This window comes from Phalacrocorax carbo, chromosome 7, assembly GCF_963921805.1.
Source record: "Phalacrocorax carbo chromosome 7, bPhaCar2.1, whole genome shotgun sequence".
In the NCBI taxonomy this organism is placed as follows: Eukaryota; Metazoa; Chordata; class Aves; order Suliformes; family Phalacrocoracidae; genus Phalacrocorax; species Phalacrocorax carbo.
This window is the reverse complement of record NC_087519.1, coordinates 24625341-24639715: the sequence shown is the minus strand read 5'-3', so window position 1 is coordinate 24639715 and position 14375 is coordinate 24625341. Positions and strand designations below refer to the sequence as shown.

The 14375-nt window shown below is 47.8% G+C and overlaps 1 protein-coding gene across 1 annotated transcript; it reads left to right on the top strand.

The window, feature by feature from the left end:
* The first annotated feature begins 5588 nt into the window (after positions 1-5588).
* On the top strand, positions 5589-10256 carry LOC104040794 (olfactory receptor 14C36). Its single transcript, XM_064455831.1, has 3 exons — positions 5589-5595; positions 8709-8946; positions 9656-10256. The coding sequence occupies exons 1-3, from the start codon at positions 5589-5591 to the stop codon at positions 10254-10256; spliced, it is 846 nt and encodes a 281-aa protein (XP_064311901.1).
* Positions 10257-14375: the final 4119 nt, after the last annotated feature.

The following is a 14375-nucleotide window of genomic DNA, read 5'->3' as shown; positions in this document are numbered from 1 at the left end:
CCTGTTCCTGTGTAGTGAAGAGCAGGATTCCCACCTGGGAGGAACATCTACCCTAGGCAAAATGGGCCACGTGGCTGTAGGAGAATCCTGTTGCCCACCACATATTGTGGGGGCCCATGGGGATGCTCCAGTACCAGTGCTGATAAATGGGAGAGGCCTCAGAGCTCTAAGTCTGTCAGAGAGCTCCCCAGTCCCCTGCTCATTGTACAGTCCCACACTGCTCAATGTGTAGACTGACTTGACTTTTGTTTGGAAACAAAGCAGGGCTGTCTCCACTGCTCCACTCCTCCCAGCACACGGAGACTGACTGGGGAGCTGGAGGAACAGAGAGAGCTACTGTAGGTGGTTTAAACACCCAAAGGGATTTAGGGGCAACAAGTAGAGCTGTTAAAGGGGCTGGAGGCAAGCTCTTTCCTGTGTTAGCACAAAGCACTTAGAGCTCTTTAGAGGACATGCAAAATGTTGAAGATCCCCCTTGGGCTTAAACCCTGCTGAGTCCTGGTGTAGAAATGAGGCAAAGCCAGGAAGGATCCAGTTGCTGCAAGGGATCTCTATCATCCCCACAGATCTAGCTGCAGGATGTCAGGAGTTTATAAGGGCTGAAGAAGTGATAGAAGAGGTGTCCTGGTTCCAGCTGGGATAGAGTTAATTTTCCTCCTGGTAGCTGGTATAGTGCTGTGGCTTGGATTTAGCATAAGAATAATTTGATAACACACTGATGTTTTAGTTATTGCTAAGCAGTGTTTATACTAAGTCAAGGACTGTTCAGCTTCCCATGATCTGCCAGCAAGGAGGTACACAGGAAGCTGGGTAGGAGCGTAGCCAGGACAGCTTACCCAAAGTGGCCAGAGAGACATTCCACACAATATGACATCATGCTCAGTATATAAGCTGGGGGAAGTTGGCCGGGGAGAAGTGATTGGTGCTCAGTGACTGGCTGGGCATTAGTTGTTGAGTGGTGAGTGTTTGCATCACTTGTTTTCTTGGGTTTTGTTCCCCTCTCTCTTTTTCGTTGTTTTCCTTTCCATTACAATTTATCATTATAATAATAATAATTATTATTTCTACAATATTTTAATTATTAAGCTATTCTTATCTCAACCCATGGATTTTATTACTTTTGCTCTTCAGATTCTCTCCCCCATCCTGCTGGGGCGAGGAGGGTGAGTGAGTGGCTGTGTGGTGCTTGGTTGCTGACTGGGGTTAAACCACAACAGGAGACCGAGCATGTCCATAGGTTCTGGGGTGCATTAAAAAGAGTGTGGCCAGCAGGTCGAGGGAGATTATCCTCCCCCTCTACTCTGCCCTAGGGAGACCACATTTGGAGTAGTGTCCAGTTTTGGGGCCCCCAGTTTAAGAAGGACAGGGAACTGCTTGAGCAAGTCCAGCGGAGAGCTACCAAGATGATCAGGGGGCTGGAGCATCTCCCTTATGAGGAAAGGCTGAGATATCTGCGTTTGTTCAGCCTGGAGAAGAGAAGACTGAGCGGGGATCTTATCAATACTTATGAATATCTGAAGGGTGGGTGTCAGGATGATGGGACCGGCATCTTTTCAGTGGTGCCCAATGTCAGGACAAAGGGAAATGGGCAAAAGTTGGAACACAGGAAGTTCCACTTAAATATGAGAAAGAACTTTACTGTGAGGGTACAGAATAGTGGAAGAGGCTGCCCAGAGAGGTTGTGGGGTGTCCTTCCCTGAGACACTCAAAACCTGCCTGGACACTGACCTGTGCACCCTGCTGTAGGTGTACCTGTTCAAGCAAGGGGTTTGGACAAGATGATCTCCAGAGGTGCCTTCCAACCCTAACCATTTTGTGATTCTGTGATATGTGCAGAGAGAGAAGGGAAGAGAAAAAGAAAAGGAAAACAAAAAAAAATACCTGTGACAGCCTCAGTAATAGAATCATGTCCAGCCAAACTCATGTGTGATATAAAGCAGGACGAACTCATGGCTATTTAAGAACACCATTAAATTTCACAGGTTAAAACATAAAGTCACCTTTCTGCATACTCCTACATTCTCGTGTAGTCAGAGCAAATCCTACACAAACAATGATGACTGTCCCATAGCTGTTAGCTTCAACAGCAGCCAGCAGCCTAGGGCCATGCTAATCTACAGCCAGAGAGGCTACAGCCTTCAATTAGGACTAAAATATTTCTAGAAAATTAGGTGGGCTTTACAGAAGAACTTGCTGGGCAGGGCTACCTTAAGATGCAGTGAATTGTTCTTACTTTCCTTTCTCTATTAGTTCTTTGGTTCTGTTGTTATGCTTTGTCTATGTGGCTATATTTCTTTATGAGCAACCAGAGAAAGTTGGTTATTTACTGCTTTCCTCTAAAACCAAGGCCATGAAATAAGAAAGCTGTATTAAGATGTAATTTTTTTTCTGTCTTTTTTTAACTGAATCACAGGATCATAGAATGTCCTGAGTTGGAAGGGACCCACAATGATCACCATGTCCAACTCCTTTCCCTGCACAGGACAACCCCAAAATTCACACCATATCTCTGAGGACGTTGTCCAAATCTGTCTTGAATAGCACCAGGCTTGGTGCCATGGCTACTTCCCTGGGGAGTCTGTTCCAGTGCTGCTCCACCCTCTGGGTGAAGAACCTTTTCCTCATATCTAACCTAAACCTCCCCTGGCACATCTTCTTATCATTCCCTCAGGTCTTGTCATTGGTCACCAGAGAGAAGAGATCAGTGCCTGCCCCTCCTCCTCCCCTTGTGAGGAAGCTGTAGACCCTGATGAGGTCTCCCCTCAGTCTCCTTTCCTCTAGGCTGAACAAACCAAGTGACTTTAGCCACTCCTCATACATTTCCCCATTGTTCTGGTTAGCAGGCAACTCAGCCCCACAGAGTCGCTCACTCACTTCCCCACCGGTGGGGTGGGGGAGACAATCAGAAGGGTAAAGCCTGTGGGTTGAGATAAGAACAGTTTTTAAATTAAAATAAATCAATAACAACAACAACAACAACAACAACAATAATGCAATGAAAGGGAGAATAACATGAGAGGTGAAACCCAAGGTGGTGGGAAGGGGGAATTAACAACCAAAACAAAAAAGCATGTGACGCAGCCACTCACCATCCACAGATGTGATACTAACAGTCCCCGAGCTGCAACTGCCCTCCTGAGCACCAACTCCCCCGGTTAATATACTGGTCATGGCGTCACATGGTATGGAATATCCCAGTGGCCAGTTTGGGTCAGCTGTCTTGGCTGTGGCCTCTCCCCTCCCAGCCTCTTGCCCACGTGGCAGAGCATGGGAAGCTGGAAAGGTCCCTGACTACTACGGGCGCTACTTAGCGACACTGAGCCGCTACTTAACAACAACTAAAGCATCAGTGTGCCGTCCGCACTTTACCAGCTACAGTGAAGAAAATTAACTCTATCCCAGCCAAAACCAGCACAGCCTCTAAACCCTTCACCAACTTCGTGGCCCTCCTCGGGACACTCTCTAGTAGCTTTATATCGTTACTATACTGTGGCGCCCAAAACTGCACACAGTACTTGTGGTGAGGCTGCACCAGCGCAGAGCAGAGCGGGACAATCACCTCCCTTGACCAGCTGCAATGCAGTGCTTGATGCACACCAGGACATGGTGGCCCTCTTGGCTGCCAGGGCACACTGTTGGCTCATGTGCAACTTGCCTCTGACCAGCACTCCCAGATCCTCTCTGCAGAGCTGCTCTCCAACGTGTTGTTCCCCAGTGTGTATGTATATCCAGGGTTGCCATGCCTCAGGTGTAAAATCCGGCACTTGCTGTTGTTAAACTTCATACGGTTGGTGATTACCCAGCTCTCCAGTTTGTCTAGATGTCTCTGTAGGGCCTCTCTGCCCTTGAGAGTATCAACAGCTCTTCCCAATTTTGTGTCTTCAGCAAACTTTATTATTATTTCTTCCACTCCTGCATCCTCTTCAGATTCCCAAAAGCATTTAAAAATAATTGAGAGAGGTCTCACTATGAAATCAGCCAGCTCTTTAAGTACCCATGGATGTATCTCATCAGGCCCCATCGTCTTCTAGGGATCTAGCTGCAACAGTAAGTCCTGCACAAGTTCAGGTTTTATTAGGAGTTTATCATTCCCACAGTCATAGTTCTCTAGCCCAAGGCTATGGGAGTCCCACAGCCCACCATCGGTGTTCAAGACCAAGGCGAAGAAAGCATTAAATATCTCTGCCTTGGCTATGTCCCTGCTTGTGAGGTGACCATTCTCATCAAGCAACAGGCCAATGTTATTTCTGGCCTGCCTTTTGCCATGAATGTATTTTAAACAGCCCTTCTCTTTTCTCAGAAAACGTCCTTGAGAGAGTTTCCTCCAACATGTGTTCCAGCCCTTACCCCAATAGTCAACCTCAGACAAGGCTCCTTGTCTGTGGTCCAGCTGCAGGACTGGAGTCAAGATATGGCCACAGGAAGATGAGTCCTCTGCATGGCTGAAAGCCTCTGTGAGGCCCCATGGAAAAGGGAACATTTTGAGGACATCCTGACACTCTGTACACCATCCCCATGCTGATGGGGTCTCAAGAAGGGTCCCTAAATCCTAAGATCCAGCCTAGCTTCTTGTTGCATCAGCAGTCAGGAGAAATTACTTAGCGTTTCAAACACGCCAGTGGAAATATGCAAATGCACACATGTGCATACACAAACACATGAACACACAATCTTGTACGCACATCCAGCAATGCACACACAGGACGGACACAGCTGACCATACACAGATGGCACTAGGGAGCAGCACCTTTTCAGCCACCACACCAAAAACAGCACATACAAAAACTAACCCCAATCCTGTTCTCTCAGGCTGATGTGGTGTGAAGGTCACAAGTGATCCTGCATCCCCTGCAGCACTTAGCCATGGGCACACACAGCCCTTTCAGTGTGTACTTTGGGTCTGCCCAGGTGCCCTGCCCAGACTTGGGGCTGTTACCCGCTTGACAGCTTCAACCCTGCTTCTCTTCAAATCCTGGTATCCTCCTCCCCCAGCCAGCCCTACTTAGAGTTGGCCAGAAAAGCATGTATATACATTCACCCCCAAACACACACACAATAGTGAGCACACTCAACAGCAAATAGACTGGCAGAGACTTTAATAAGAAGGCAAGACAGACCACAGTGGTCAGGCACAGGGTTTGGCCACAAGCAACCCAGGAGATTCCTGAATGCTGTTGAAGACGACATTTTGACACAGATGGTGAGCTGAACAGGGCTGCTGTCTTACTGACAGACAAAGTGGATCTGGGTGGGGTTGTGAATACTGAGAACAGCCACTGCTGCAATGACTACTAGAGCAGGACAGCTGGCAGAACCTCAGCAGAGGACTGCAGGAGGGATGTTTTTATCTAGCTGAGGATCTGCTTGGACAGTCTAAGAGGTCAAAGGCGCTATGGGCTGCTCTTGGATCTTCCAGGACAACATCCTCATAGCAAAGGAACACACCAGTCTGGTGTGCAGGGAGTCTAGCAGGGCCTGGCAGGAGGTCATCAAGGATGTACAGGGAACCTCTGACTTCAGAATTCAAGCACCAGAAGGAAGTGTAGGGAAGATGAAGGGGTAACAGACTCCAGGAGGCAGATAGGGACATGGCCTGTGAGTGTAGGGATGGAAGCAGGAAAGCTAATGCTCAGGTGTAGCTGGAACTAGCCAGGGATGGGTAGGGCAACCAGTAGGGTTTCTGTAAATGCATGATCAGTACAAGGAAAGCAGCTAAGGGAAACTTAGTTCTCCTGCCCAGAATGGGCAAGGAAAAGATGAAGGAATTAATTGCCCTTCTTTATCTTGTGTTTTCTGGGTAAGACCTGCCCAGAGGCCTCCCTGGTCTCCAAATCTTCTAGCAGTGTCTATGGTAGTGAAGTTTCACCCATGGTAGAAGAAGATGCTGCTGGGGATCACTGATGCCATCTGGACACACACTGTGGGACCGAGTGGAATGCAACCAAGGGTGCTGGGGGAGCTGACTGGTATCATCAAGAGATGACAATGTCATGCCAATTGAGGAGTTCTGATTATTGGGAAAAGGCTGAGAGCACACCTTATTTCAAGGAAATCTGGGGAATGACTGGCTTGTTAGTGTCACCTCAGTCCCTGGGAAGGTGATGGAGGAACTCCTCCTGCAAGTCATTTCCATTCACAGAAAAGATGAGATTTGGAAAAGCCAGTAAAGGGAAATGGAAATAATCTCTCATAGGCTTGGCTGCCTTCTACAGTAAGATAAATGACAGTGAGCACAAGAGGAAAGCAGGGTATTTTCTTCACTTTACCAAGGGCATGGGTGGGACACCTCACACAGTTTTCTAATAGCTAAATTGGTGAGATATTAACTAAATAAATAAGCCATAGGAGAGTGGAAATTTGGTTGGTCCATTAGGCTATCAGAATCACAGGGTCACTGAGTTTGGAAGTCCAGTACCACTGCTTAAGTGGGGTCAGCTAGAGCCAGTTGGCCACAACTGTGTCCAGCCTGCTGATCAATATTTCCATGGATGGGGACTCCACAATTTCTCTGGGTCACCTCCCTCACAGCAAAGGAATATTTTCTTGTTTTCTAATGAAATCTCATGTGTTTCAACGTGTGTCCATCACTTCTTGTCCTGTCACTGGACACCACTGACAAGATCCCGCTTCTTCCCTCCCTCCAAGCAGGTATCTATACACATTAAGGTGCCCCCTGAGCCTTTTCTTCTCCAGGCTGAACAGTCACAGCTCTCTTAGCTTCTTCTCATATGAAATGTACTCCAGTCCTTAAAACATCTCTGTGACCCTGCACTGGCCTCATTCCAGTGTTTGGGGCTTTTCTTTGTCTCAAATTCCTGCACAAAATAATCACAAAAAGACCAAAGAAAAATCATAAAAGATGATCATAAAGACCCTGCTATAGACAGCAATGCTCTGGGAGTGCTCAGTAGTGCTCTGGAGGGAGCCAGGAAGGTTATAACAGGCATCCTAAAAATCCAGGAAGCTTCTTCTGAAAGATGATTGGGTTCCACCTGAGAGGCACTGCTGGTCAGTGTGTAGCATTGGGAGACAGAGTCAAGAGAAGGCAGTGAGAAACAAGGTGGTTCATGAGGGCTTCAGCAAATCCTTCCAATTAAAAGCAGTTGATGTCTGTAGGGGGAGGAGGAGGTGATTCCTGGAGATATGTTAGGGCAGAAAGCCCCTCAGAAAATCAGAGGTCATGGAGATGTTTCCATCCTGCATTTAGGCCTCAGCCTGGGAGGTGGTGAATGTCTGCTTCTGGGGGTGGCTGGACAGCGCTCATCATGCTCCATAAGCTGACCTTGCTGTCTTCCACTCCTCCACTCCCCACACTTGCCTTGACATCAGAAAACATCCATCAACCTGAAAAACATGTGAACCTCCTGGAGTGTGGTCCCATCTCTGCAGGGAAAGAAGGCAACATGTGAAACACATGTGAATGCAGGAAGAGAGTGGTGTGTGCATAGCAGTGAGTATGTTAAAGGCAGGAAGACAACCTGAAAGAATGTGACAGGTTAGTCATGCTGAAATGAAATATGTTGGTTTTATTTTGAGTCAGCATAAGAAAGAGGATGTGTAGTTATTTGCTGAGATATGGAGTGAGTATTCAAACATTTCTGGGTCCAGGGCATCCTGGGTGGCAGAAGATTAGCAGCACTTTAAAAGAAGCTGGGTGAGTTGTGAGGAACTCATAGGCATTGGCAAATCCTCAGAAACCACATCTTTGTGTTTGAAGCAATAGCCAGTGAAGACAGAAGGACATCAATACAGCTTGGGACATCATGGGGTCATAGTGAGGTGGGGAAGCAGGAGGTAGGGTGGTTAAAGTCTGCAAGGAAACAGGCACAGGTGTAGGGCAGCCTGTGTTGGGGGACAACCAAAGGCCTTGGTAGGGTAGTCGTCTGCCCACCTCCCAGCAAAACTGAGGTCATTGTCCTCTTGGTTATGGCTGCTGTCTCTTCCACTGAAGCCCACAAGAGGACACCAGTTCATTCAATGAGGCCCCAGGGCTGCTCACACATCCAGATCACCCCCAGGGCATCTCCAGCAGACACTTTTCAAGAGGAAGCTTAATGCAGGGATTATTGTAAAGATAAGGAGCTTTCTTGTGTTTTTATTTTCCTACTCTGGGGGTAGTGGGGTGCGGGGAAGGGGAGATGGAAAGGAACTCTCAAGTTTGAACAAGTCACTGAGACACCTGATCTGTAGCTTTAAGTGGTCAGCAGGAGAAAGTTTTCCTGTGTGCCTCTCCTCTCCTCTCCTCTCCTCTCCTCTCCTCTCCTCTCCTCTCCTCTCCTCTCCTCTCCTCTCCTCTCCTCTCCTCTCCTCTCCTCTCCTCTCCTCTCCTCTCCTCTCCTCTCCTCTCCTCTCCTCTCCTCTCCTCTCCTCTCCTCTCCTCTCCTCTCCTCTCCTCTCCTCTCCTCTCCTCTCCTCTCCTCTCCTCTCCTCTCCTCTCCTCTCCTCTCCTCTCCTCTCCTCTCCTCTCCTCTCCTCTCCTCTCCTCTCCTCTCCTCTCCTCTCCTCTCCTCTCCTCTCCTCTCCTCTCCCCTCCCCTCCCCTCCCCTCCCCTCCCCTCCCCTCCCCTCCCCTCCCCTCCTCTCCCCTCCTCTCCTCTCCTCTCCCCTCCCCTCCTCTCCCCTCCTCTCCCTTCCTTTCCTCTTTTTCTGATCTGATTTTGCTCAGACAAAACTCTCCTAACTCTTTACTGTCTTTTCCTCCTTGAACAGTGCTGCATGCCCAGAGGCAGCAAATGCCCAACAGCAGCTCCATCACCCAGTTCCTCCTCCTGGCATTTGCAGATATGTGGGCGCTGCAACCACTGCACTTCTGCCTTTTCCTGGGCATTTACCTGGCTGCCCTCCTGGGCAACAGCCTCATCATCACAGCCATAGCCTGCAATGACCGCCTCCATACACCCATGTACTTCTTCCACCTCAACCTCGCTCTCCTTGACCTGGGCTCCAAGTCTACCACTCCTCCCAAAACGATGGCCAATTCCCTCTGGGAAACAAGGGCCACTTCCTACTTAGGATGTGCTACTCAGGTCTTTTTCTTTTCCATTTTGATGTTGTTGTCTGAAAAGCGGATTTGTTGCATGGTGCGTAATGAGTCAATAATTACACCCTCAGGAGAGAGATTGTAATTTATTTCAGGGTTGCGCAAGCCTGGGTGCTCTGTGGTTTTCCACAAATCAAGCACACTGAATCCAACTACCTCATTACATTTATACAGTAAGTCCATACATATTCTACCTATCTAATACATATTCATTCTATAATATGTAGGTTGCATAATGGCATTAAGTCACTCCTCTTGGCTCTGCTTCACATTCTTCTGCACATGCCTTCCTTTCTTCAGAGGTCTTGGTGGTCTTTACAGATGAAGTACCCTAACCCATTTTACCCATATATATGATCGTGTGTTATGCAAACAATTTAAGGCTATTTTTCTCTTGCCAACTTTTCATAATTTTCTTCTAAATGGAACACTGGTCCTTGATTAAATAGATAATCACTGATGGCCAAGATATGCCATCCCTAAGCTTAGGTTAAATATTAAAGGAGTCTAGATTCATGCAAATTCAACATATACAATACCTCTTACTTCCAAGGGGGAGGTTGTTCTCTTACATCCATATCAGCAGAGTTTTCTCTTCTCACTGTCATGGCCTAAGACCTCTACACGCCATCTGCAAACCCCTGCACTACGGGACCCTCCTGGGCAGCAGTGCTTGTGCCAAAATGGCAGCAGCTGCCTGGGGCAGTAGTTTTCTCAGTGCTGTGCTTCACGCTGCCAGTACATGTTTACTACCTCTCTGCCAAGGCAATGCTGTGGACCAGTTCTGTGAAATCCTCCAGATCCTCAAGGTCTTCTGCTCAGACTCCTACCTCAGGGAAGTTGGGCTTCTTGTGGTTAGTGTCTTTTTAGTATTTGGGTGTTTTGATTTCATCATGCTGTCCTACCTGCAGGTCTTCAGGGCTGCGCTGAGGATCCCCTCTGAGCAGGGACAGCACAAAGCCTTTTCCACGTGCCTTCCTTACCTGGCCATGGTCTCCTTCTTGATCAGCACTGCCATGTTCACCTGCTTGAAGCCCCCTTCCATCTCCTTCCCATCCCTGGATCTGGTGGTGGCAGTTCTGTATGCAGTGGTACCTCCAGCAGTGAACCCCCTCATCCACAGCATGAGGAACAAGGAGCTCAAGCATGCCATTAGAAAAATTATTTCATGGATGTTTCTAAGTCATTATGAACTTCCCAGCACTCTCTATAAATGACTCCCATTCTAAGCCTATGTTTTATTGTTTTTAATTATCATTATAATAATTAGCATTATCATTATTATCATTCTTCTAATTATCATTTTCATAATTGCTATCATTCTCATTTTGTGGTAATTTTTGGTTATTTTATTCCTACACAAATGGATTCTTCTCACTTCCTCTGAGGAATGAACCTGCTCTGTCTCACCTGAAACCTTTGTAAAAGTGTGTCTAAGGCTGGGTCAGAGCTGACTTCCTCCTAGCATCCTTGTAATAAAAAGGGATCTTCCAAGTACAGTCCCTGGAGACTTAACCTGTCTTCCAGGGCTGGTGCCAAGAATAACATGAGCAACTGCACCCCAAAATGGACTGTTGTTCCATGGGTTCAGGAGCAAACAGCTCATTGTCGTAATGTGACTTGTTAAAGATCAAGGGTTGGATTTAGGACTCACTTATTAGTGTCTGGTGACAGTGGAGATGGTGAATGTTCACTGAAGTACATACCCAGGGTTGTCTCACATGTGACATGCTGATCACGTCCTTAAGCAGGGGAGTCTGGAGCTTCCTGGAGAGCCAGGAGACCTCCATGGACCATGTGTGCTGGGGTGGGCAGTGAATAAAACCCCGCAAAGTGGTAGAGTCACCCAAAGGGAAAGCGCTAAACCCTGCAGGGAAATAAGGAATCTGCAATCCCAGAGGATGCAGTGAGGACCCAGCAGGCACAAGGAAGGGAGGTTGGAGAGTGACTTATGTCACCCTCAGGCAACAGCTGAACACATCTAGTGTCCTTTGAAGTATACCACAGTCCTTTAAACCACCTGCCATATCCACAGACCTTCTGGGAAGGGGGATTAGCAGCAGTGATCCCCATCCGTCTTGGGGATCAGTACCAGGAGGGGGCCAGAAATGTCCACCCAAATCAGAGGATGGATGGGGAGAGATCACATGGGGGGCGACCAATTCTAGAAATTGCCTCAAATAGAAAAATGCTGGTATGCAGCTAATCGAAGGCAATGCCTGGATTGTGGGTACCCTAAAGCATGCTTATTGTGCAGAGCCAGAAGTTCTTGCTGTTGTGGTGCTCCGCCAGGCTGTACACCAGGCCTGGGAAGTAGCTGAAGAAGTCTGGTACCACCCACTCTTAAAATTATGTCATAGTTTAGCCAGAGTCAGCAACTGAGCACCACACAGCCGCTCGTTCACTCCCCCCACCCCAGTGGGATGAGGGAGAGAATTGGAAGGGAAGTAATGAAAACTCATGGGTTGAGGGAAGAACAGTTTAATAATTAAAATAAAATAGTAATAATAATAGTGATAATAATACTAACAATAATAATATAATGAAAGGAAAAATAATGAGAGAGAGAGAGAGGCGAATCCTTGGGAGGGTGGAAAACCAAACAAGTGATGCAACTGCTCATCACCTGCAAACAGATGTCGCCAGTCCCTGAGCCTCAATCACTGCTTCCCCCCACCAACTGCCCCCAGTTAATATACTGGGAATGACACCATATTGTATGGACTATCCCTTTGGCCAGTTTGGATCAGCTGTCTTGGCTGTGCTCCCTCCCCTCTTGGCTTCTTGTGCACCCAGCAGAGCATGGGAGGCTGGAAAAGTTCTTGACTAGTATAAGCACTACTTAGCAACAACTAAAACATTAGTGTGTTACCATCATTATTCTCATACTAAGTCCAAAACACAGCACTATACTAGCTACAGTGAATAAAATTAAGTCTATTCCAGCTGAAACCATGACAACTTAGTGCCATCATCCCTCCTGAAGGGTGTCATGGAGAGGGAGTCTGGGACCCTGTGTCAGGTCTTGCACTGAAGAAAGCATGACTGAGCAGCCAGGTGAGTTTCCTGCTGTCCCTCAGTCCCTCTGCCTAGGGACTGTCCTTGAGACAGTCTCCCCAACCCATTTGTTGGCCCATACCCCAAATGTCACCCCCAGGCCTGGCCCTTTGTACCTTTCATTTCCAGGCCTGGCCAGTCACCACAGTCCAGGTTTGGGCTAATCGATAAAATGCGACCAGCTCCATCTACATCAGGGGAGTGTCCAGCCCTTCCGTAGCTCACACATGCCCAGACCCTGGCAGACTTCAGAGCAGGGCTGTCTGTGAACCCATTCATGGGACACAGCTGAGTCTGGGCAGGGATCAAATATTGGGCAGGCTGTGAAAGCAGGAGGTGTGTGGGGGGACAAGGCACTGAGGTGTCTTGTACAGACCGTACCAGGGCATGTTTTCCCACCCCTGAATGCACCCTGCACAGCTGGGCTCTGGGGCTGCATGCAGGGCAGTGGGGAAACGCTGGTGTAGGGATGGGAGTACCACTCACCAGTGCTGAGTAGAGGTGAAGGATCATCACCTCCTTCTCTCTGCTGGCAACACCCTCCTGATGCAGCCCAGGGTACTGGTGGCCTTCTTTACTGTGAGGACACATTGCTGTCTCATGTCCACCTTGTTGTGCACCAGGACCTCCAGGTCCTTTTCTACAAAAGATTTCTCCAGCTGGTCAGCCCCCAGCATTCACGTGTGCATGGTGTTATTCCTGGAGAGCCCAACAATTCAGAGAGTTTGCAATCTACCTCACTTTCCACTTGTCTAGTCTATACTTGGGCAGCTTGTCCATGAAGGTGCTTTGGAAGACTAGTTCAGTAAAGACTGAGGTGAGGAACACATTGAGTCTCTTGGGTTTTTTTAATTTTCTTTGTCACCAGTGCCCCTGGCACATGTACCAGTGAGCCCACATTTTCCCCTAGCCTTCCTTTTGCTGCTTATTTAATTGTAGAAGCCCTCTTTGTTGCCATTCTGGTCCCTCATCAGATTCAACCTGGGGTGGGTTTTGGCTCTCCTAACCCCATCTCTGCATGCTTGGGAAGTTATCATCGATGTCCTCCAGAAGCTTTCTGGATAGTTTGTGCTCTGCTATGTCGTCCCTCAGGCAGGTTGTCTGAAGAAGGCCTCATCTTTCTGATCAAGCAGCCAACAACAAACACCCATTTAAAGGTCACTCATGTTGGTCTGCCTGCTAATCCTGACCCATAAACTCTTGACTGGTTCTTCATCTATCCCAAGGCAGAGCTCCATGCTTTTCCACTGCTTTCTCACTTAAAGGGAAACTTCCTCTCCTTGTTGACCCGCCAAGTCTTTCCTGAACAGTTTTATTCATCGATCCATCTATCCATGCATGGATGCATGCAACCATCCCAGCACTCCAGCTGTGTGAGCTATCCCACCATGTCTCTTATCCCATGAGATCATAGCTCTGGAACTGCCCACAGACTTCTAGTTCCGCCTATTTTTTTCCCCAGGCATTACTGTGTTAGCGTACAGGCACTTCAGAGAGGTGCCTAGCCATGCTGATTTCCTGGGAAAGGTATGAGAACTTTCAGCACAGTGCTATCCCATAGGCACTTCTTTCTTTATGTGCATACACTTGGTGTGACTCCACTTCAGCCCTGCTTTGCTGATTGTTAAGATTCTTTTGTTTATATAAACTTTTGCTTGCCTACCCCACCCATCACTTCCTCACTCCTCCAAAATTGCTGTTTAAAGGTCTTAACTGGTTTGCCAGTCTGTTAGCAAAGATAATTTTACCCCATTTTATCAGGAAGTAATTTTACCCCATCTCTTCCAAGAAGATGCTGATCCTCAGGGAGGTTCTCATGGCCACAGAAACTAAAATCCTATTCTTATACGAGCTGTACAACCAATTGTTGACCCTGTCCAGTACAGGAACTGTCCAGTGTACAAACCTGTTCACCAGCAAGATCAAGAACCCCATCATCCAGGTCACCATGCCCTTGACCATCACTCCCAGAGTCATTTAGTTATACTTACCTGGTTTGGCTGTGTCATTGATGCCTAAATGGAAGAGCAGCAAGGAGTAATAGTCCAAGGGCTTGAAATGCTTCAGCAGCCTCTTAACAATGCACCTTTTGATCAAGAACAGTGGACAGAGTTCAAGATGTTGCTAGCAGCTTGCTGGGAGTCAAGGAATCCTGTGGCTGCCCTTACCTGGCAGCAAAAGGCACTCTCAGCTTCCTAGGATGATTGCCAAGAGTCCACAATGATCTTAGACAAAGTCCCCAGAAAGCATTTTCAGGACATTATTGGACAAAGTCCTGA

Bases quoted from the DNA above. Each gene is read 5' to 3' on its own strand.
- LOC104040794 (XM_064455831.1), top strand. The intron at 8,947-9,655 runs GTCTACCACTCC...TCATGGCCTAAG, and splicing joins CTCCTTGACCTGGGCTCCAA to ACCTCTACACGCCATCTGCA.